Here is a 25,660-nt window from a genome sequence, read left to right on the forward strand (position 1 = left end):
GACGTCCATGCATTTTTCATGTATCAAGGTGGTAAGGAGGCACAACCTTTAAATAAAAAAAAGTCATATCTGTTTTATATTGCGAGTCAGTGAGACAAAGGAATCACAATGCTTTTATTTAAGCGACCAGCCTTTTTATTTAGGAAAAAATAACTCGTGTGAATTACAAGGTGCCAGAAAAGGGGCCAGATCTGATACATGGCAGATCCCTTCCACTTAATGAACAACTGAAAATGAACAGATAGGTCACTACAGTGGGGCCAAAAAGTATTTAGTCAGCCACTGATTGTGCAAGTTCTCCTACTTAGAAAGATGAGAGAGGTCTGTCATTTTCATCATAGGTACACTTCAACTATGAGAGACAAAATGAGAAAAAAAATCCAGGAAATCACATTGTAGGATTTTTAAAGAATTTATTTGTAAATTATGGTGGAAAATAAGTATTTGGTCAATAACAAAAGTTCAACTCAATACTTTGTAACATAACCTTTGTTGGCAATGACAGAGGTCAAACGTTTCCTGTAAGTCTTCACCAAATTTGCACACACTGTAGCTGGTATTTTGGCCCATTCCTCCATGCAGATCTCCTCTAGAGCAGTGATGTTTTGGGGCTGTCGCTGGGCAACCCCGACTCCACAAATTTTCTATGGGGTTGAGGTCTGGAGACTGGCTAGGCCACTCCAGGACCTTGAAATGCTTTTTACGGAGCCACTCCTTCGTTGCCCGAGTGGTGTGTTTGGGATTATTGTCATGCTGGAAGACCCAGCCACGTTCCATCTTCAATGCTCTCACTGATGGAAGGAGGTTTTGGCTTAAAATCTCACGATACATGGCCCCGTTCATTCTTCCCTTAACACGGATCAGTCGTCCTGTCCCCTTTGCAGAAAAACAGCCCCAAAGCATGATGTTTCCACCCCCATGCTTCACAGTAGGTATGGTGTTCTTGGGTTCTTCTTCCTCCAAACACAAAGAGTTCAGTTTTTACCAAAAAGTTCCATTTTGGTTTCATCTGACCACATGATATTCTCCCAATCCTCTTCTGGATCATCCATATGCTCTCTGGCAAACTTCAGACGGGCCTGGACATGTACTGGCTTAAGCAGGGGGACACGCCTGGCACTGCAGGATTTGAGTCCCTCTCGGCGTAGTGTGTTACTGATGGTAGCCTTTGTTACTTTGGTCCCAGCTCTCTGCAGGTCATTCATCAGGTCCCTCCATGTAGTTCTGGGATTTTTGCTCACCGTTCTCATGATCATTTTGACCCCACGGGATGAGATCTTGACCCTCAATGGTCTTGTATGTCTTCCAATTTCTTACAATTGCTCCCACAGTTGATTTATTCACACCAACCTGCTTGCCTATTGTAGATTCACTCTTCCCAGCCTAGTGCAGGTCTACAATTTTCTTTCTGGTGTCCTTCGATAGCTCTTTGGTCTTGTCCATGGTTGAGTTTGGAGTCTGACTGTTTGAGGCTGTGGACAGGTGTCTTTTATACAGATAACGAGGTCAAACAGTTGCCATTAATACAGGTAACGAGTGGAGGACAGAAGAGCTTCTTAAAGAAGAAGTTACAGGTCTGTGAGAGCCAGAAATCTTGCTTGTTTGTTATTGACCAAATACTTATTTTCTACCATAATTTACAAATAAATTCTTTTAAAAATCCTACAATGTGATTTCCTAGATTTTTTTCTCTCATTTTGTCTCTCATAGTTGAAGTGTACCTATGATGAAAATTACAGACCTCTCATCTTTCTAAGTAGGAGAACCTGCACAATCAGTGGCTGACTAAATACTTTTTGACCCCACTGTATATGTACAACACATTTAACGGAAATGGTAACTTTACAAACTGATTACGACTCAAACAAAAAATTTGCTATGCACTACATCGCTTTGGATACATCTAACTTTACACAAACGCTCCTAAAACAGTTCAACCATTAATCTTAACCAGCTTTGAAAAGTGGTGCTTTACTGTCCCACCTGCTTTTGGAATGTGTTGCAGGCCATAAATGCAGGAATGAATGTATATTTACAAATAAAGCAAAGCTGACCAGACAAAACATGAAATGTCTTGTGTTTGTACTGTTTGCAATAAAATAAAAGTCAAAGAAACACTTTGTCAAACACACAGTCAAAAAAAACAATTTTTTTATTTGCATTTATCATGTTGTTCCATTTTTCTTCTCCCCGCGTCTGCGTGGGTTTCCTCCGGGAGCTCGGGTTTCCTCCCACAGTCCAAAAACATGCAAGTGAGGTGAATGGGAGATAAAAAAAAATTGTCCATGACTGTGTGTGACATTAAACTTGTGAACTTATGAACCTTGTGTAACGAATAACTACCGTTTCTGTCATCAATGTAACCAAAGTGTGTATAAAAAATGACGTTAAAATCCTAATAAATAAATAAATACATTTTCTGATTTGGGGTTGTAGCCTATATGCGAAAGTTTGACACAGCGACAATGAGTTTACCCTCCAACTCTGGTAGGAACTATTTTAAAGGAACCAAAAACGGAGTACACAGTTTCACAGTGGTGTAGATCCTGCGCGTACTTGTAATCTGCGGGTTTCTTTGCTCCTACTTTGCGTAAAGCTAAACATTGTTTACATTTTTCGTGTCGCCAGGTTCGCGCTGTTTCATGTCGCCGGTAATCTCTAGCTTTTATTTAAATGAATGACAGCCGGAATGACAGGGTCAGAATGGACCCCCCAAAGACTGCATCATTGCCCTGCATGATCACTGAACATGAAGGGTTTTATGGCACCATCAAGAACTTCACCCAAGATTTTGTGGTCATTGAAATAGACATGAAGGGGCAGCGTGTGAATAAAGAATGTACTGTAGTTGCACCTACGAAGTTGGATACCTCTGAAAATGTAAAGGGTTCGCACAAAGACAGTGTGATAGGAGAACTCCCAAGTGATAAAACATGCTCAAATGAAACAGCAGGTGGTACGAGCAGTGCCAAAAATAATGAAGCAGACAATGAGTACTTTGACCTCAATGTGATACTGGGCAGTTCGGTAAACAAGGCTTTAGAACACTTTATCCTTAAAATTCCGGAATGTAGTAAAGAGCAACCGAAAATGGAAATGTCAATTGGAAGCTTCCCGGACAAAATTCAGCGTGCCAGCGTACACAGGTCAGTGAGGTACAACTACCCTTTTCTTATGACCATCACCAACCAGACAGAGATCCTAGTGAAAGAGGACAAAGACTTTAAAGATTTTTTGAATCTGGTGTCTGAGGAGGAAGCGGAGGATTTCTTCAGGTTTAAAGATGCAAAAGTTCTTGGCTCTACCTTTACCTTCTTACCTGATGCCAACAAGGAGCACCGGACTTCTGTTCACCATTTTATTAGCAGCAGATTTGGGAAGCTGGTGGAGACCAAAAGCTTTACAGCCCAGGGTGGGACCTGCATTACTGTAAGACTGAGGGAGAGAGGAAGACCAGCCAAGAAGAGGCCTCTAGAAGATTGTGAGGATCAGGTGAATTCCTACACAGGTAAGAACAAAAAGACCAGGACTGGCAGTCCAGTGACAGCCTTGCTGCTCCTACCAAGGTTGGGCAGTAATCAAACAGAAGCAAAACAATAATAAAATTATAAAGTGTATTTATTCAACCAAATATAGATTTTAAAAGGGTGTTATTTACACTGTTATTTTATGTAATTAATAATCTTTAGATCTAGGTCATGGTGGAGCTGGACATAGGTTGATAATACACCATGTACAGAGTCAATCCCAGGATATTACACAGTTGCCCTTTTTTTCCACAAACACAGAGCATTTTAGATATGTAGAAGAATCAATTAACCGGCTTGCATATTTTTAAGGGAAAAACTAACCCTAGAAGTACCCCTAGAAACCCACATGGACATGACTTCATATAGTAACTCGATGTAGAAATCCAGGCTCTCTGGACCTTTTAGGACATGTTTCTGTTATAGTTGCAGGACAATACATTTAAAATACCCTACTGCTAAAGTACATACGCACAAACAATGATTTACATCCACCTAATGCGCTGCTTATTTTACAACAGTAAAATAAACACTGTGACTGTTAAGCATTTAGAAGTGTCCTAGGAACGAGGCACAAAGAATAAAACATATATCAACATTGTACCGTGTATCCTTATCTGACAAGCCCACCTTTCAAACAGTTCTTGGAAATAAAAGACGTGATATTCTCTTGGCCAAAAGAGAAAAAGGATGCTACCAACACAAAATTCAAAGTCTGTCATGGTATGAGGATGTTTTGGTGCCAGATTTTGTCATTAAACAACAGTTAATGGTAAGCCTGTAAAAGCCATCAAAATATAATATACGTGATTGTTACATAAGAACAAGGGTATATGCTTTATTTAATAAAACAACATCTGAACATAAGATAATAAACACAACTGTCAGCTGTTGTAAATGAATTAAAATCTTTTAACTAAGAGCAAAAATCAAAGACTTCTTTATTAATTATCATATAATCAGTAACATCCCTTGTGTGGAGTACTATAAACACAGTATACGACAATGTAAGATTCTGAAATGTTGAGCAGCATGTTATAAAATAGGTAAACATTCCACTTGCACTATTACAGCATTTGCTGCCCTGAGATCACAGTTAAAGGTAAAGGTGATTTAACAAAGTAGTAAACATTTTTGAAGTGTGTTGCAGTCATTAAATTCAGAAAGAACATATGTATACATAAAACAAAACTTATGAGCTAAAACATTCAATATCTTGGCTTTGTACTGTTTTTAATTTAATTTAGGGTAAAAGTTTTCAGATTTTTTATTGCATTTCCATTTTTTCAACCATCCCAACTTAAAAATGCCAAAATGTTGCCCTTCGAAAATTGCATAATGTCTATTATTTATTACTGTATTTATTGTGTTGTAAGAAGAGAATGTCATGTAAAAGTGGTAAACATGTTTCTGTCCAAACTTTTTAAGAATTTGTTTCAAAATATGAATTAAAAACAGCAATACGCTTATTTTTTATTATTACTATTAACTATATTAAACACTTAAAACCTAGTTATTGTTTTTTTAGTATTTCACATACTGTCTAAGCGTTAGGGTTAGCTAGATAGATAGATAGATAGATAGATAGAGAGAGAGAGAGAGAGAGAGAGACTTGATCCTTTGCAGGAAATTTCTTTGTTACAGCACATCAGACAACAACTTCTTGCATACATACAACATACAACATTCACTAACTATAAAAACAAGCAATAAAAATCAAAATTTACAGTATGATTCTATATACATGTAAACACTTATGCATATGCATAGCATACAAAATGTAGGTATTATGTATGTAAACATTGGTCTTATGGTGCATGCATAGCATACAAAAAGTAGATATTTATTATAAATGATTATTAATTATTTTAAATTATTTTTGAACAGTTGTTGAACAGTCTGATTCCAGATGTAAGGAAATATTTCCTGTAGCGTTCAGTCCTGCATTTGGGAGGTTTAGGGTTTGTATGATGTAAATACATAAATCGTAATGTATTTGTATTTTGTAAAAACTTTTTTGTACAGTTACTGTGGCTAAAAATGTTAATATCAGTATTATATTGGAAATTAAAGAGATCAGAACATTGCTAAACAATGTTCTGCGTGCTTGAGCTTATTTTTGACACAATCAAACTGAAAAAGCTGTCTCTGCCGTAACAACTGTGAACGAGTTGAACCCATGTGTTTCTTAGGTGCCTTTTTTAAGAATGTATTTCATTAAATATATTTAGTAAAGAGTTCTACCCAATCTGGAAAATAGGAGGACTTTAATGGATTCTGTTGTATATTGTCATATTTTTCTTTCTTATAAAATATAATCCTAAAAAGTCATGATTAAAATGTAAACTATTTTTTCTATAAATAATTTCTATTCCAATATTTAATGTATTTCTACATTGTGTAGCATTAACTGTCTTTCTCTTGAATAAGCTTTTACACTTAGGAAAGAAAACCTTGAGACACTTGAAGCCATAAGCTACATTGCAGCAGTTCTTGGAGTTCTTCCATCTGATTTTTCTTATGCTGGCATCAAAGACAAACGTGCCATCACCTACCAGTCTATGGCTATGAAAAAGATTTCCCCGGACCGGTAATAGACAGAAACTACTAGCTAATACTAAACCACTGTTATGGGTGTATTATTATTGTATGTTATGTTATTGTATGCTTTTTTGCATGTACACTATGGCCAAAAGTATGTGAAGAAATTACAATGAGTTTATTGGGCATCATATTCTAAAACCATGAACAATGACATGTGGGTGCCCCATGTTGCTGTTATAACAGCCATGACTTTTCAAGAAAGCCTTTCTACAAGATTTTGGACTGTGTCTGTGGGAATTTGGTCAGGCACTGATGTTGAATGAGAAGGCCTGCCTCACAATCCAATTCATCCCTACAGAGTTCAACCACACCAAACAGATGTGTCTTCTTGAACCTTAGTCATAAGGGCACACTCATGCTAAAACAGAAGTACATACATACATGTCAGCAATGAGTGTCTCTAAAACACCTGAACTCATTAATTACAAGGGTTGTCCACATATACTATATGACCAACGGTATGTAGACACCTGTCCATGAGCTTGTTGAGTTAAAACACCAAAACTCAATAACAACTCAATGTCCACATACTTTTTGCCATGTGGTGTACTTTGTATGCATGTATGTATGTATGTTGAAGTGGCAGAAAAACTTTAGGGACTGTAGCAGGTGGTGGTGGCTTCATAATGGTATGAAGTTTGTTTAGCTGGTATTCTATGGGACCTCAGGTACACAATGGTATAAATTACAGATGGACACTATGTGTGCCCCCTTTCTGATGATTTACATCCTTTTATGTCCTGCATTAAGTTTGGGGTTTTGTCATTTCCACCTAAGTCACCAGATCTCACAGAAATCCTGGAATCCTATATACAGTGGGGCCAAAAAGTATTTAGTCAGCCACTGATTGTGCAGGTTCTCCTACTTAGAAAGATGAGAGAGGTCTGTAATTTTCATCATAGGTACACTTCAACTATGAGAGACAAAATGAGAAAAAAAATCCAGGAAATCACATTGTAGGATTTTTAAAGAATTTATTTGTAAATTATGGTGGAAAATAAGTATTTGGTCAATAACAAAAGTTCAACTCAATACTTTGTAACATAACCTTTGTTGGCAATGACAGAGGTCAAACGTTTCCTGTAAGTCTTCACCAGGTTTGCACACACTGTAGCTGGTATTTTGGCACATAACCGGTCTGTGGGGGTCAGAATTCTTGCTGGTTGGTAGGGGATCAAATACTTATTTCCCTTAATTAAATACAAATTAATTTATAACCTTTATTTAATGGGTTTTTTTCTGGATTTCTTGTTGATATTCTGTCTCTCTCTGTTAAAATAAACCTTCCATAAAAATTATAGACTGTTCAAGTCTTTGTAAGGGGATCAAATACTTATTTTCCTTACTGTATACATACACATACATGCGTACATCCATACATAAATACATACATGTATAGTGTGTGTATGTACAGTGTATATACACACTATAGATAGATAGATAGATAGATAGATAGATAGATAGATAGATAGATAGATAGATAGATAGATAGATAGATAGATACTGTATGTGTGTGTGTGTTTACAGTGCTTGCATTTTTCTCTGGCTATATTTTTGCTTATAGTTTGTTGGAGAAGGTCTTCAAGTTTGAAAAGAGGGGAATTCAACTGTCTAATATCCATCCAGTGTCTGAACCCCTTCGACTTGGAGGGCTGAAGGGAAACCACTTTGACCTTGTTATTCGGAACCTTAAGCCCCATAACAAGAGTAACACAACAGACCTAAAAATGCTGGTAAAAGATGCTGTGGATAATGTAAAGGTGAACTAAATTCACTGTGTATTATACTATAATTGTAATTAGAGTTGCATCACATAATTGCATATATGAAATCTCAGATATACAATCACCATTGTCTATTTGAATAAACTCTATTACTCTGCAGGCTCTGGGCTTTGTAAATTATTATGGACCTCAGAGGTTTGGAAATAGCAAAAGCATTCAAGCTGACCAAGTTGGACTTGCACTACTAAAGGAAGATATGGTAAAGACATGATTCAGTTTGAAAAGCAATGTGTTATTTTTAATCATGTAAATAAGCACCCTAAAAATAACTGCATAATTTGTTGCCCGAGGGACCAAGAATACACCTGGCCACACCACTGGAGTGACACAATACAAGTGCTATGTTATTTAAAAATATTGGCAAAAGATTTTATTAAAGCAGTGCCATAAAGGAAACTTAAATGGCTACAAAAATTAAACACCACAACAACTGCAGCAAGGCAAAGGAAATGTGTATTATATTGTCTTGTATGGTACCATGCAATGGGAAATGAATTAATGGTGTAACAGAGGAGAGGCCTGTTAAAAAAAGCATCAGGAAAGGATGAACAAAACTGCGTGTTATTATTTAAAGTAAATTCTTATTAATTGTAATGTTTAATTTTACATATTTCTTTATATTTTTACTTACTGTATTTCACATTGTATGCTCTTCAGGGTACCGCTCTTAAGTTGTTTTTAAACCCAGAGACTGGTGATGACCTCCAAAATAAAGCCAAGCAACATTTCCGTCAAACAGGTAAATACAATTTTGCATTCCAAATATATTTACAGATAAGAAAGTGTTATAGAAATGTTATAGAATGATTAAAAACCTCTGGTCAAATGTAATGTTTTTCTACCTGAAAATACTCTACAAATATATATTTATAACAAATAAATAACAAATTGGAAAATGTAAACATAAATTGTGGCAAGTCCAAATTTTTAGGTACATTTGTGATTTAGTTTTTTAGTTTTACATTCAGCAACAATCAGTAATTAAACGTAAAAGGTGCGTAAAAAGTCAAACATTGAAAGTGACCAGAAAAGTTCGCAAATATCATACTGTGGGCATATTGGCAACATAGAGTAAAAACTTAAGCAAAATATATTTTGAGTCTGAAAAAAAGAATAATTAACACATGTGCTTATTGATATAGGCTTTTGGAGAAATGTCTAAATTAATGCCCATACCCACTTTTTAGGCAGTAGATCTCTTAAGACGGATATTATTAAAATTATTATACTTCCTTTAGCTTCCTTTAGATATTTCATTAGACATGGTTTTTCTCTTCAGGAAATGCAAAAGAAAGCCTTGCCCTTATGCCTCCATATAAAGCCAGAGAGAGGCTAATGCTGCGAGCTTTGCACCGCTACGGTAGTGGCCCAGAAGGCTGCAGTTGTGCTTGGCTAAGCCTGCCCCACAGCATGCGGGTCTTCTATGTCCATGCCTACTGCAGCCGTGTGTGGAACGAGGCAGCCAGCTTTAGATTGGAGACACTGGGACTGAAGCCTGCACAGGGAGACCTGGTCTGGACTAGGGGAGCTAGTCAAAAACAAGAAGAATGTCATGGATTAGTGGTTAGTATTGTATTAAGGTTAAAAACATTTTTTAAGTGTTATAAGAAGGTTGGCTATTTTTGGTTCACAAGGATCTTTACCTCCTAAAACATTTGAGCCTGTAGTCTGGATCTCAAATAGCAAAGGACTCACTGCTTTTGAAATGCTGATAAAACTATTTGACAAAGGGGAGAATCCCACTCTAAAGCAAAAGCAATCTATTGAACAAGACTTGAAACTTGTAACTTTTAACTGTAAAAATGGTCTGATCTGAAATTGTATCCAAATTTAGTGCATAGACAGAAAAAAATATACAGCACCATTTGCATAATTATTTTCAATATTATTAAGTGTGCAGTACATGTGTGTACAACATAACATCCGCCCACGAGTACACCAGCAGTGCACACTAATTGGCATGATGAGTTATTATGCTGCAGCAGTTATTCACACCTTAAACAAATTACAAACAGAAAACATCTATGACACACAAAACGTTGTGATCATGAATGTAAGTTTATCTTGCTGTCCTTCAGGTCCATGTTGTAACCTCTGCAGAGGAGTGTGAGGGTGTGTTTTCACTAGATCAGGTACAGTCGATTCTCATGTAATACCACTTTTATTTTAGATTAACTTCTTTCTATGATGCCATGTAAGATGTGAGTTATTACACCTTGTTGTTATGTGTGTCATATACGAACGAGTAAGAAAACGTTTAAGTTTTATGCATTATTTTTTCATCTTTAGGTAGTGCTGCCATCACCAGGCAACAGTGTGAAGTACCCAGAAAATCTGCTCGGTAAGTGGTATCAAGACCGATTGGCACAGGATGGCCTGGACTCATGCAGATTCAGAATTGGCTCACTTAAACTCAACATCCCTGGGTGTTATCGTCCTTTATTGTCATTTCCCCATAATGTATCCTTTAACCTGCACCCTCAAAAGCCTCCAAGTACTGAGCTGTTAACCCCTGAATCCAATTCTGTGCTGGAACTTTCATTTGACTTGGACTCATCCTGTTATGCAACGGTCTGCCTCAGGGAAATTATGAAGTGTGACATATAGAAACGTATAGTATGATGCATAGAAACATTTTACCCTACTAGATTTGTGTTTTAATTTAAAGTTATTTTAGTAAAGCAAATGACACTGCAATACCTAACAATGAGACTCGCTTTTTTTTTCAATTCGATAAGCTTTGTGATTGTTATTAATAAGAGTTAATAAAGTTAAAGTGATAATGAAATGTGCCTGTAATTTTACAACCCCAAATCAGAAAAAGTTGAGACAGTATGGCAAATGCAAAGAAAATAAAAATGCAGTGTTCCTTACATTTACTTTGACTTTTATTTGATTGCAGACAGTTTGAACCTGAGATATTTCATGTTTTGTCTGTTCAACTTCATTTCATTTATTAATAAACCTCCTTTCCTGCATTTCAGACCTGCAACACATTCCAAAAAAAGTTGGGACGGGGCAGTTTAGAGCTAGTAATGAGGTAAAAAAAAAAAAATGATGTGAATCCAAACAGGTAATGATAACAGGTGATTGTAATCATGGTTTGGTACAAAAGCAGCATCCAGGAAAGGCTGAGCCTTTGATGAGCAAAGATGGCCAGAGGATCTCCAGTTTGTCAACAAATGTGTGAGAAAATGATTGAAATGTTTAAAAACAATGTACCTCAAAGAAAGATTGGAAGGGATTTGCATATTTCTCCCACTACTGTCCATAATATCATTAAACCATTCAAGGAATTTCAGTGTGTAAAGGCCAAGAGCGCAAGCTTAAGCTCAGACGGCACTGCATCAAGAACCACCACTCAACAATAGCTGATATAACCACATGGGTGAGGGATTAAACCTTTGTCAGGCACTACAATACTGAGTAACATGCACAAATGCCACTTAAAACTTTACTGTGCAAAAAAGAAGCCTTATGTTAACCATGACCAGAAGCGCCATCGACCTCTCTGTGCTCAGAGGCATCTAGGATGGACCATCACAAGTGGAAACGTGTATTGTGGTCAGATGAATCAGCCAGACTGTCATCAGCTACAAGTCCAAAAGCCAGGGTCTGTCATGGTATGGGGCTGTGTCAGTGTCCTTGGCAAAGGTCATTCACACTTCTATGATGGCAGCATTAATGCAGAAAAGTACATTGAGACCTTAGAGCAACATATGCTGCCTTCAAGACAACATCTTTTCCAGGGACGTTCATGCATTTTTCAACAAGACAATGCAAAACCACATCCTGCACACATTACAAAGGCATGTCTGCGGAAGAAGAGGGTCTGGGTACTGGACTGGCCTGCCTGCAGTCCTGATCTGTCCCCAATAGAGAATGTGTGGAGAATTTTGAAACGAAAAATAGCCACATTTACAGTCTGAAATCAAATCTCAAAAAGCTTTTCAAGGTTTATTTAAATGCTTTGCATCCACAGATTTAGGTTGGACACATACACACACACACACTCGACTTTAGCTCAACCACTCCAAAATCGCAATTTTGTTTCTTTTAAGATACAAATAAAACAAGTTGTAAACAATGATTTGTCAATGCGTTCTTGGTGAAATTTTGTTATGCCAGCCACTACTATCAAGGTTCATCACTCTATCATGTTTTTATTTTTTGGATAATGCAAAGCCCATGCAAAGCGTTGAGCCTCTGGTTTAGAGTGACTCTGGGTAAAGAGGAAGGACCCACTGTTACTGTTATAAAACAATATTATTAATCACAAATGCTATTAAACTATTTAAAAACCTGTTCTAGCTCCTGATTGCTAGCTCCTTTTCTATCTACTGACTAGATATCTTCTGACTGCCTTGGTACAGTTTCCTGCATGTAACCTGGAACCATGGCTGGATTACTGACCGGGCCAGTGGGGCCAGCGCCCAGGGGCCCTTGAGGTCAGGGGGCCCCGGGGGGGCTCTGGCCCGAAACATTTTGCGATGCCTATCAACATTTATGATACAATATATTTTTATTTCCGAAGGCCCTCCATTTTAAGGATCCTCTGACTATTAGGGACTTTGACCCCAGGGCCTCTTGGGGGCCCTAGCCATGCTTTTGGGCCCTAGCCATGCTTTTGGGCCCCTTTTGAAAATGGATGAGGCATTGTGGCACTGCTCTGACTTCGACTTCTGACTATTAGGGGTCCTAGGAAAGAGGGGGGCATATTTTTAGAGGGCCCTGGTTATGAGAGCCCCTACCAGGGGGCCCTAGAGAAAAGCAGGGCATACAATTAGAGGGCCCTTGATCACGAGGGCCCCTGCTATGGGGCCCTTGACTTCCATAGAAGTCGTTTACCATGGCTCCTTGACTTTCTAGGGACCTACAAATTGCCAGGCAAGCTACCATATTTCATAACAGACGTTTTGTTGCAAATATGCGATTCAGGCCCTTACTTAATGTTTCTGAATTTGTATTGTTTCAAAATTCAAAATTGTTTTAGCAATTAATTAATTTTGCAATTTTGCAATTATTTAAATTTAAGACAAGCAATTTGTCTGATGAATGCTATCTTTGACACCGATTAAATTGAGTGAATTTGGCCAAGGGTGTGATTTCACTTATGTGAAAACAACAAGCCATTTGACTAGTTTCATGTTTCCCCTTTAATAAACAACAGTAAAGAGACCAGTGGTCACTCTAGCTCTAAACTCACTCGCTGCAGCATATCCTTCAGATCTGAACATGAGCCTGGCAGATGAATTGATACAATACAAATCATTCATAACAGAAAAAGAAAAATGTCCTAGTAAAATGCTCAAAACCATGATAAATTTGAATTTACAGTCAACCTTTCCAAATGTCTACATAGCACTTAGACTTTTTTTGACTGTGCCTATCACAAATTGTGAAGGGGAGCGTTCATTCTCCAAACTGGCTCGTATTAAGAATGAACTCAGGATTAGGATGCGCCAAAACCGCCTGAACTCACTGTCACTTCTGGCCATTGAATCAGATTTGGTCAGACAGCTTAATTTTGATGAATTAGTGGATGACTTTGCAAGAAAGAAGAGTAGAAAGAAACTTATATAAAATAGATTCTTGTGTTAGGGTTAGTTATTGACAGGTTGTTTAATGTATTAATTTATTTATGTTTTTTGAGGGGGGGGGGGGGGGGGGGCGCGCTGGGTGGGGGGGCGGGGGGGTTGGGGCCCTGGGCAACTCTTTGCCCAGGGGCCCAGACTATCCTTAATCCGTCCTTGCCTGGAACAGTTTTAAACAGCTTTTGTTTTGACTTGAAGGTGACTAGCTTTTCCTGCTATTAATTAAATACATTTAAGTTCCAATTAAATTTTACAGTAGTTCTGTCTTTCTTTGTCTATAGCTAGTGTTTAAGCATTTTGCTCAGTGAGGCTACTTGAAAACCGAGTTAAAACCACTCTTTAAATTTTGAAGAACATTAAACTCAAATACAGCGTGTAAAACCACTATTTAAATAAACTTAATACGTTTATCATTTGCCTGGGTAGAGTAAGAATGTCCATCATAGGACACAGATAGTAACCTATTATCTAAACTAGCTAACTGGTAGGCCAATTTGGAACAACCTTTAGTCTTACAACTGCTGTGCAAACAATTGATTTGTAACTCAAATAGCTTATTACCAAGGTTATCAAAAAATTTGTAATTACAGTAAATCCATTTAAAATAAATTTACTTTAACGGTAAGTTGGAAGAAAGAAGGTAAGAAAGAAGGTCCTGGGTTCAATTTTCAGGTGGAGTGGTCCAGGCACTTTCTGTGTGGAGTTTGCATGTTCTTCTCGTGTTTGTGTGGGTTTTCAAACAAAAACACAAAACTAATCAAAAGTTTGAATTGGTTCATCTGGACACAAAGTTTGGTGTGGAGATACGTTTGTCACTCTTCCAAGTGACTTGTTCAGTCTGAGCTGGTGGTAACTTCTATTAAAGTAAATTTTATTCCAGATGACCTTTCTGATACAACCCTCAGGGGGGGGCGCTGAGAGTACACCTCTCACCATCTTACAATGCCGTGATTGCAGCTATACCCCAATCATATGTGAAAGACACACATGGACATTGTAATTAATGGTCATTGTGATTTGCATATGGACCTGATCACCTGTTCCACTGTTAATGCAATGGGCCGGTTTCGGTCGTTATGCAGATCGGCAGATCGTGGGAAAGTTGACGTAAATTTAAAAACTCCATTGAAGTACAGATACTCCAAAAATACTTAAGTGCTGTAACGAAGTATTATTACTTTTCCCCTAATTTTCCAGGCTCTTGCCCCTCATTAAGTTAAAGCAGTTACTAAAAATGTTATTATTATTATGCCAACAATTATGTACATGTAATAATAACATGTAATAATTATCCCTCTACAGGTATATCAATATATACAAAGGATGTATTTATCTGTCTTGATATGTTATTTAAATTATCATTTAGTTTAATAATTATTTATTTATTACATTTTATTTCATTTTTCCGGTTTCACATATCGGAACCATTCAAACCATCGGCGTGTTTGCGCGGAGTGGTTTGATGGTATGCACCGTCTGTGTGACATCCCTTAGTGTCTTCCATATTGTTTAAAAAATTCATTTCCTGCATAAACATTTATTTATTTATGAAACGCGTTACTCGTATTTATTATACACCGCTTTATATTAACAACAACAGTGAGTAATTGGGGTAAAATCTTTAAGAGAAGCAGCAGGCAGTTGATGGAGAGAAGGCGAAACTGTTGAATATGCTAAGCTGAAGAGTAGCTGGAACAGCATCAAGCCACCAGACTAGGTATTTTCACCCAGCACCTTCACATTTAACATTAACGTTTATTTATATATATTCCATTATTGTAGCTATTTAACAACTAAATCCTGGTGTTTTCTTGCGGAACGTCTAAACTAACAAACCATTGACCTTAAACAGATTATAATTAACCAGAAATTTGTTTAAAACAGGCAAGACCCGTACAACATGATGTTAAGGTTCAGACTTCATACATTTGCAACTACGAGGCTGAAGTTAGTTACTTATTCGCGGCTTCCAATTCGTTTGGTTACTTATTCGCAGCTTCTTATTTAGCGGCTGAAGTTGGTTCCTTATTCATAAAGGGAGCGTTCGCCATGGATATTTGCTGCACACTTTATATTTTACCGACATAAATCAACTAAATGAAGACGTGAACATAATTTTTTTGGCTGATTCTCATCGTGATATTGTCAATGTAAAAATGTGATTCAAATATAATTAAAATATTTACTTTGTAAAATATTTTTTCAATTCATTCTTTCAGGCTGCATTTCCACTGTAAGGAAAACCTATTTTTATTCAGAAGCATACTGGTGGCATAATTCATGTCGGGCCAGACAAATAACAAATCCATCATACAGAACTGGTCCCTCTTTGTAAGAAAAAGTTGATTTTAGACTGGCCCAAGTTCATTCTATACCTAAAATCTAACTGCCAACATGGCACACTCAGCAATGGTGCACATGAAAATTGATTCAAAGGGGCAATTTCAGAAGCATACTGGTGGCATAATTCAAGTCGGACCAGACAAATAACAAATTCATCATACAGAACTGGTCCCTCTCTGTAAGAAAAAGTTGATTTTAGACTGGCCCAAGTTCATTTTATACCTAAAATCTATAGCCAACATGGCACACTCAGCAATGGTGCACATGAAAATTGATTCAAAGGGGCAATTTCAGAAGCATACTGGTGGCATAAATCATGTCGGGCCAGACAAATAACAAATCCATTATACAGAACTGGTCCCGCTCTGTAAGAAAAAGTTGATTTTAGACTGGCCCAAGTTCATTCTATACCTAAAATCTAACTGCCAACATGGCACACTCAGCAATGGTGCACATAAAAATTGATTCAAAGGGGCAATTTCAGAAGCATACTGGTGGCATAATTCAAGTCAGGCCAGACAAATAACAAATTCATTATACAGAACTGGTCCCTCTTTGTAAGAAAAAGTTGATTTTAGCCTGGCCCAAGTTCATTTTATAACTAAAATCGAACTGGCAACATGGCACACTCAGCAATGGTGCACATGTAAATTTATTCAAAGAGAAAACAAATTAGACAACCAAGTTAACCAAAAATATCTGATTTGGAGGTATGAAATTAGTTGTCCTTCCTGAGAGAAGAGGGCTAGATCTGGCCAGATGCTGAAATAGGCTTTGAAAATACCAATGGAAATTGAGTTTGAGGAATAAATTTTTTGATGAATGGAATCACAATTGGCAGGTCAGTGTAAAACAAGATTTTTGTACAGGGAAAAACCTGATCGTGACGGACTTATTGTTTGTCTGTCTATGCATGAATAAGATACAATCTTAAACTGCACTAGATGTAGCATGTTGCCAGTTAATTTGAATAAATTTTCATGTGCACCATTGCTGAGTGTGCCATGTTGGCAGTTAGATTTTAGGTATAAAATGAACTTGGGCCAGTCTAAAATCAACTTTTTCTTACAGAGAGGGACCAGTTCTGTATAATGAATTTGTTATTTGTCTGGCCCGACTTGAATTATGCCACCAGTATGCTTCTGAAATTGCCCCTTTGAATCAATTTTCACGTGCACCATTGCTGAGTGTGCCATGTTGGCAGTTAGATTTTAGGTATAGAATGAACTTGGGCCAGTCTAAAATCAACTTTTTCTTACAAAGAGGGACCAGTTCTGTATGATGGATTTGTTATTTGTCTGGCCCGACATGAATTATGCCACCAGTTTGCTTCTGAATAAAAATAGGTTTTCCTTACAGTGGAAATGCAGCCTGAAAGAATGAATTGAAAAAATATTTTACAAAGTAAATATTTTAATAATATTTGAATCACATTTTTACATTGACAATATCACGATGAGAATCAGCCAAAAAAATTATGTTCACGTCTTCATTTAGTTGATTTATGTCGGTAAAATATAAAGTGTGCAGCAAATATCCATGGCGAACGCTCCCTTTATGAATAAGGAACCAACTTCAGCCGCTAAATAAGAAGCTGCGAATAAGTAACCAAACGAATTGGAAGCTGCGAATAAGTAACTAACTTCAGCCTCGTCTTGCAACTACACGTCGGTTAGTAACTCTACCGATGGTGTTACTCTAATCGCGCTGGTACGGTGTCTCAGTGGGTAGCACTGTCGCCTCACAGCAAGATGGTCCCGGGTTCGATCCCCTGGTTGGGTCTTTCTGTGTGGGATTCTGGGTCTTTCTGTGTGGAGTTTGCATGTTCTCCCCGTGTCTGCGTGGGTTTTCTGCGGGAGCTCCGGTTTCCTCACACATGCAGTCAGGTTAATTGGAGATACAAAATTGTCCACAACTGTGTTTGACATTAAACTTGTGAACTGATGAATCTTGTGTTACGAGTAACCACTGTTTCTTTCATGAATGTAACCAAAGTGTGTAAAACTTAAATATGATAATAAATAAATAATCGCGGTGCTAATATATTTATACAAATTACACCGATCAGTCACAACCTTAAAAACACTGACAGATGAAGTGAATACTATTGATAACGTTTTTGAAGTTGGTGTGTTAGAAGCAGTAAGAGCTTAATTGTGATGGCTCGAGGACTGGGTCAGAGTATCCCCAAAATGGCAGCAGGTCTTGAGTTAGGTTATCAGCATGCAGTGGTTCGTACCTTCTTTTTACCTCGCTCCAATCTCTTACGCTATTACTATTACTACTATGACTACTACACTAATAAAAAAAACTAATAAAGAAAAACTCCAAAGACAGGTTTCAGTTAAAAGAGAAAAAGGCTTTATACTTTTTTCAGGTTCTGCTCAAAAAGCATCAAACCTGGGCACAGACCCAGATCAAATGCAAATTAAGGGTTTTTAATTTTATGTTTATACAGTCCCTGGGGGGATGAGGTAATCACCCCCAGTTCTTCTTACACAACAATTTTCAGGTTATTAGGCTGATGTTGTATTCATGATTTGTATTGGGGCTGAAATAAAACAAGATTATGATCAGATTTTCACAGCAGGAAAAGGGTAGTGGCACGGTATGCATCCTTACCAAACGTTTAGACCAGCAGTGGCTTTTGTCACCCAAACTGCTGATCGCTTATGGCCTTGTGTTCACATCAGCAGCATCGTCATCGCCTGTGGAGGTGGGTTGTCATGGTTTAACTGACGGAAAGCAAAAAACAGCAAATACCATGGCAGTACAGCATACTTTACTGGCTAGTATCTGCATATAGAAAGAAAAAAACTATTTGATCACAAATCAGATTTCTTCCCACCCAGTTTTTACCACAAATCAGATGTGTTCCTGCTAAAAATAAAACTCGTGGAGGGAAAACGCTCATCCATAAATGTAATCTCTGCGTAGTGCATCACTGCAGTTGCTGCTGTCTTTTTGCTTAAGTTTGACACTGCAACAATGTGTTTCTCTTCTATCTCTAGAACCAAAAGCGGAGCGCACCATCACAGTGACAAGAGATGATGCGCATGTCGCTCTGCTCAGTGCTTAATTCCTATTGGTAAAGCCACATCTCTTTGCTTCCAATTTGTATAAATTTAAACTTTGCTCAACTTCGCAACTCACCAGTGTTTGCGCTGCCTCCTGTCGCCGTAAATCATCAGTTCTTAAATGAAAAAGAATAACGGCCAGTTGCTTTGTCGCGTCACTGTGCTTCCAGTCTGAATGTAGGGTTAACATTTGCATACAGGAGGTCTATTGTCCTCTTTTTCTTGGTGTGGCAATTCACAAACTAATAGAGAGAGTAGAGTCTGATTTGGTGGATGACGTCACATGCCGTCTCTATATGAGCTTGGGGAGGGATTTTTTTAATTATTAGTTAATTATTTTTTTGAATTGTACAAAAAGAAACAGCACTGCAACATAGCCAGGTGAAAGAAAAAAAAAAAAAAAAAAAAAATGAACTAACAGTAATCAAACAGAAAATAAATATATACATACAAATAAATACATACATATAAAATAACAAAAATAAATACATAAAAAAATAAGCAGTTACAGATAAAATTGTATGAATTTAAGGAAACAAACAATATATTACAAAATTATAGGCAAATTATTTACATTAAATGCCAATATCAGAACACAAGTTTTTATTGCTTTCTTATTACAGGAAGAAGTTAAGGTTTTCAGATAGTACTCGGCATCTTTGATAAAGAATCTTTGAAGAATTGTAGCAGCACTAGAGTTGCCCTTTCATTGTCGGCAGTCTATTACTTGCTGCCATGAAATAATACTGACTGAACAGCTAATGCCTGACATTCTGCTTCAAATGCCCACAAAGCTTGATTACATATGTCCTCATCCTTAGTTTCACAAAATTGTTTACTGAATGTTGAAGCTATGCTTGTCATATGTTGTGGCCTTTAAAGTCACCAGATTTATTTATTAAAATGTTTAGACGAAAATTTTAGGTAGCACATTCCACCACCAACATGAAATATGAGGAATCTTCAAAAAGTTTCCACACTTTTGTATTTTCGTTGGAAACAGTGAGGGTGGGAGGAGTAGTAATTAGCTGTGTCTGAGAGAGCTTATAGTCTGGATTTAGTTCCATCTGATTTTCACCTTTTTGAACCGCTCAAAGAAGCTTTAAGGGGAAGAAGATTTTCATGTAATGATGATGTGAAAGCAGCGGTGCTTAGCCAAAAAATTTTTGCTGATGGCATAAAAAAGTTGGTATGATGCTGGGAAAAATGCATGGGAAGGTGACTATGTAGAAAAGTGGTGTAATTTGTTTTTGAAATCCTTATTAAATAGAGTTAAAAACACTTTTTGAAGAACTCTCGTATATTTAATATTGAACATATCTATTTTTGTGTGTGGTCCAAAACTTCTCTACAGTTTCAGACATTTGTAGAAGCTATATGTTTGTTCTTTCATGAGTTTATTCAGAATCTTCAATCACAGACAGAAATAGCTCAATCACTGTATATAACTAATGTAAAATGTTTCACTTTTACTGTTTCATCTGTAAAAGAAATGTAACGTAACTAATGTTAGCAGTTATGGTTATCATAGATCCATTTTTCTTTACAAATTTCTTCAAGTAAGAATATAAACCACTACAATTTATTACTCTGACAAACACAATTTATTTATTTTGTGTTGAAAAACATTTGCTTCAGGTTGACTTAATATGTCACATCATTGACAGAGACCTGACATTAAATCTTGATATGAACTATAACTGTGCAGGTAAACAGCCTTGTGTAGCAGAATGATGTTTTCAGTCTCTCACAAGACGGTGTTTGTGGTCGACCACTGTCCCTACATGGCCGAATCCAGCAGGCAGCAGATTGAATGCGACATGTTGACCAAGAGCCGGGCTCAGGGCATGATTCCACTGGCACCTGTTTCTAAATCTCTCTGGACATGCGCTGTGGAGTGCTCTATGGAGTATTGCCGTATTCTCTATGATATTTACCCTACGAGGAAACTGGTAAAAGATATTTCGATTTTCACAGTAAGAAAAAAATTAAATTGTCTGGTAAAGGTAATTTAGCTTGTATTTTTTGTTTAGATAAACTACATTGTTAGCGACTCAGAATTTCACATCTTAAACACGTGGAGACAGGATGACCAGAGTGTTCAAGAGGTAAACAGTAAATACATTCACATGTTCAAAACAAAGCACTTAAGTGGGAAACTGAGTCGACATAAACACTTAGTCAGTAATCTGCTTTCTTTCTGTTTGGAATATGTTACTTCATTTTCCAGTAGTAAGATAGTAGTAGCAGCATTGCTGCTTTTTAAATCAGGTAACATATGTATAATTTATGTTGAATGTTCTGATAAAGTTGGGTAATTTTGACATTTTTGATAAAAGTACACTTTTATTAACTCTAGGTCTTAAGTGGATTTATTAGTAAACACTACATTTGAAACGTTTTGAGGCTGTAAATTGCACTTTTTAAACATTTTAAATTGTTTATCTCAAAATCTAAATGGGGTTGATAATAACTGTTTTAAAGACATTAATTTATGCACAGCTCTCATTAGGATTCTGTCACAACATTTCAGTGAAGTTGTTGAGGTCTGGACTTTTGACTTCGCTATTCAAACACATTTGGCTTCACATTTGTCTACACAATATTAGTTTTCCTGGCAGAGCTGTGTATGATAACCAAACATTTCCACTTTGGTCTCATCAGTCTGAAGGAAATTGAAGGGAATTGTCATCACACTACACCACAGAAAAGTCTGTTTCACTAGCGATTATACAGCAATTCAGTTAGCAATCAGCTAGTCAAAGTTGTCGATGTGTCCAAGATGTTGAAGTGTAAAGCAGCTAAAACACTAGTCAGGTAACTGAGCTTGGAAAACTCCCAACCAATTCTGTGGACACAGAGGGGGGCACGTCAAAACACGGACGAGTATGTTCTATTAACTATTAAGGTGAGCTGTGTATTTTAGCTTCCATTTACTCCAATCAGCCATAACATTAAAACCATCTCCTTGTTTCTACACTCACTGTCCATTTTATCAGCTCCACTTACCATATAGAAGCACTTCTTGGGTCTACAATTATTGACTGTAGTCCATCTGTTTTTCTGCATGCTTTGTTAGCCCCCTTTCATGCTGTTCTTCAATGGTCAGGACTCTCCCAGGACCACTACAGAGTAGGTATTATTAGGCTGGTGGATAATTTTTGATACCATCAGCACTGCAGTGACACTGACATGGTGGTGGTGTGTTAGTGTGTGTTGTGCTGGTATGAGTGGATCAGACACAGCAGTGCTGATTGAGTTTTTAAACACCTCACTGTCACTGGTGGACTGAGAATAGTCCACCAACCAAAAATTTATCCTGCCAACAGCGTCCCGTGGGCAGCGTCCTGTGACCACTGATGAAGGTCTAGAAGATGACCAACTCAAACAGCAGCAATAGATGTAAGTGATCGTCTCTGACTTTACATCTACAAGGTGGACCAACTAGGTAGAAGTGTCTAATAGAGTGGACAGTGAGTGGACACGGTATTTACAAACTCCATCAGCACTGCTGTGTCTGATCCACTCATACCAGCACAACACACACTAACACACCACCATAATGTCATTGTCACTGCAGTGCTGAGAATCATCCACCACCTAAATAATACCTGCTCTGTAGTGGTTCTGTGGGGGTCCTGACCATTGAACAACAAGGTGAAAGCAGGCTAAAAAAGTATGTAGAGAAACAGATGGACTACAGTCAGTAATTGTAGAACAATCAAACAATTCAAAGTGCTTCTATATGATAAGTGGAGCTGATCAAATGGACAGTGAGTGTAGAAACAGGGAGGTGGTTTTAATGTTATGGTGTATTCTATTATTTAATTTATGAGTGTTATTTCATGGGGTGCTTTTTTTTTTTTTTTTAATCCAATTTTTTTAAAAACTAGGTCCATGAAATTAAGCACATTTTCCTGTAAATTTATGACTTTCAAGTCATTAACTCATTAAATAGCAAGGCTTTTTGTTTTAGATTTTTTTTAGCTTGCTAATTTTCTTATGATTAGCAGTTACATGAGTATTAATTTTATAATATTAGCTTATTTCACAAATGTCATTCTATATTCTAACATTCTATAATGTATTGCAATTTTTTAAAACATTTTTATCTCTTTTTAGCTTATGGCTGCATTGGCAATTGTAGGACCTCCCAACCCACGGGAGGATCCAGAATGCTGCAGCATTTTGCATGGACTAGTGGGAGCAGTGGAGTCACTTTGCAAGATCACACCGTACCAGCATGAGGCACGAACAACTCTTGTAGACATGGCACACAGAGTAGCAAACAGGGGGCGCATCATCTGCCTTACGGATGCGAAGAGGTAAACAAACCTAAGCTTGTGTATAAATAAAAGAATGTCATCTATATGTCCTAACATTAACTGAAATTAACTGTGGTCCCTTCTGTTATAAATATGCAAAAGTAAGAAATGAAATTCTGACCTGAGTAAGTGAGGTAGATGTTAAACACTAAATTTCAGTGTGCTTTTACAATGTGTACCAGTTTTCTCATGTGTATTAAGTGTTGGTTACATTTAATATTTAATACATGCAACATAATTACTGCTTGAAAAATAAAACGGTAGTGTTTATGCAATAACTTGAAATTAATTAATTGAATATTAATTGTGTCTAATCACAAAAAAGCTAGTATATTGTACTCAACATTAAAGAAGACAAAAGTTTGATGCTTTTACAGCCGGTGAACAATGCATGGTATTAGAAGATAAATAAAAGTCATTTTAGATGTACAGGAGTTTAGACATGACCAGAGTAGAATGGAACATTAGGAAGATGATGAGGCATGTCTGACAACTGCAATGCTGAACTGAGAGTAATTTAGCATGCAATTATTTATGCCAGGAATGCAGCTAGAGGTAAAGGACTAAATGAGCTAAATGTTTTGTTCTCCTTTATACATATCAAGTTAAACTAATCAGCCTTAATATGAAACAATGAATTGTTATTTGTTTTGACATAAACATGTAATTGTGAAAGTTATTGTACATGAAAATTCATTTATTTTTAGTGATACACATGTGCGGATGCTGGAGGATTATGTGCTGGAAACTATTCAAGAGCAAAACAAACTTGCTGCGGGATCTGACAGGTCTGTCCGAAACACACAAAATCCATTATTAAAAAATGTTATAATTAACTAAAGCTATTGACAGTCAGTATGCATTGTCAACCTGCTATAGCCATCATCAATTTTCAGCTTTCTGTTGTATCTTTGATTCAGTGGTATTAATTACGTCATGGTTTTCCATACCATTGTAAATTTTAGGTACGCTTGTTTTTACACCTGCCTAAATGTAAACAGATTGTAAACAGAATAGTTTTAGAATAGGGTATTTTGAGGTAATAAGGGCTGAGGAAATGGCTGATACACCTGAAAACACTTTTGGGTAGATTAAACATTTTACCATTCAAGTTTCTTTGATTTCTTGTCTCACTGTGCTTTGTCTTTAAACCTTGAAAATTATTTGTAACCCCTTTTAGACTTTTTAACCGGTTGATTTTCTAAGCTCTTATGGAATCTGGTTTCTGTAGAAATGATCACTAAAATCAAGCTTAGCTGGATTTCAGTAATTAAGTAAACAAGTGGGCATTTACTGTTTTAAGTACCTGTAAATAGGAAATGTAAATTTAATAAGTAATTTAAATAATTAAGTTTTATTTGTATTTATTTACATTGTGCAGACTTATGCCAATCCAGCAGTGCGAGCTTGTGTTGGTCCATATATACCCACAAGGTGATGACACCCTCGTATCAGACCGACAAAAAAAAGAAGTAAGTTTAAAAGGGATTCAATATAAGTACATCTACAGTATAAGCTTTTGGTTTTCTCATAGAGTTATAAACAAGCAGTTTTTAATGTCCTTTTAGTGTATATACAGTGGGGCCAAAAAGTATTTAGTCAGCCACTGATTGTGCAAGTTCTCCTACTTAGAAAGATGAGAGAGGTCTGTAATTTTCATCATAGGTACACTTCAACTATGAGAGACAAAATGAGAAAAAAAAATCCAGGAAATCACATTGTAGGATTTTTAAAGAATTTATTCGTAAATTATGGTGGAAAATAAGTATTTGGTCAATAACAAAAGTTCAACTCAATACTTTGTAACATAACCTTTGATGGCAATGACCGAGGTCAAACGTTTCCTGTAAGTCTTCACCAGTTTTGCACACACTGTAGCTGGTATTTTGAACCATTCCTCAATGCAGATCTCCTCTAGAGCAGTGATGTTTTGGGGCTGTCGCTGGGCAACACGGACTTTCAACTCCCTCCACAAATTTTCTATGGGGTTGAGGTCTGGAGACTGGCTAGGCCACTCCAGGACCTTGAAATGCTTTTTACGGAGCCACTCCTTTGTTGCCCGAGCGGTGTGTTTGGGATCATTGTCATGCTGGAAGACCCAGCCACGTTCCATCTTCAATGCTCTCACTGATGGAAGGAGGTTTTGGCTTAAAATCTCACGATACATGGCCCCGTTCATTCTTCCCTTAACACGGATCAGTCGTCCTGTCCCCTTTGCAGAAAAACAGCCCCAAAGCATGATGTTTTCACCCCCATGCTTTACAGTAGGTATGGTGTTCTTGGGATGCAACTCAGCATTCTTCTTCCTCCAAACACGACGAGTTGAGTTTTTACCAAAAAAATTCCATTTTGGTTTCATCTGACCACATGATATTCTCCCAATCCTCTTCTGGATCATCCATATGC

At 37.2% G+C, this 25,660-nt stretch overlaps 2 protein-coding genes across 2 annotated transcripts in view; both read left to right on the forward strand.

The window, feature by feature from the left end:
* The first annotated feature begins 2,602 nt into the window (after positions 1-2,602).
* Positions 2,603-10,790, forward strand: pus7l (pseudouridine synthase 7 like). Its single transcript, XM_062994619.1, has 8 exons — positions 2,603-3,508; positions 5,958-6,117; positions 7,696-7,891; positions 8,016-8,114; positions 8,573-8,654; positions 9,195-9,478; positions 9,994-10,047; positions 10,205-10,790. Exons 1-8 carry the CDS (start codon positions 2,674-2,676, stop codon positions 10,520-10,522), a joined length of 2,028 nt encoding a protein of 675 aa, XP_062850689.1. The 5' UTR covers positions 2,603-2,673; the 3' UTR covers positions 10,523-10,790.
* Positions 10,791-15,099: 4,309 nt separating this feature from the next.
* ints13 (integrator complex subunit 13) overlaps positions 15,100-25,660 on the forward strand; it is a 33,332-nt gene continuing 22,771 nt past the window's right edge. The window contains exons 1-6 of the mRNA XM_063004100.1: positions 15,100-15,226; positions 20,638-20,881; positions 20,963-21,037; positions 23,052-23,254; positions 23,962-24,042; positions 24,636-24,726. Coding sequence (XP_062860170.1) covers positions 20,660-20,881; positions 20,963-21,037; positions 23,052-23,254; positions 23,962-24,042; positions 24,636-24,726 — 672 coding nt within the window. The 5' untranslated portion in view covers positions 15,100-15,226; positions 20,638-20,659. The remainder of the gene's footprint in view (positions 15,227-20,637; positions 20,882-20,962; positions 21,038-23,051; positions 23,255-23,961; positions 24,043-24,635; positions 24,727-25,660) is intronic.

The sequence above is a fragment of the Trichomycterus rosablanca genome, chromosome 1 (genome assembly GCF_030014385.1).
Source record: "Trichomycterus rosablanca isolate fTriRos1 chromosome 1, fTriRos1.hap1, whole genome shotgun sequence".
NCBI lineage: Eukaryota > Metazoa > Chordata > Actinopteri > Siluriformes > Trichomycteridae > Trichomycterus > Trichomycterus rosablanca.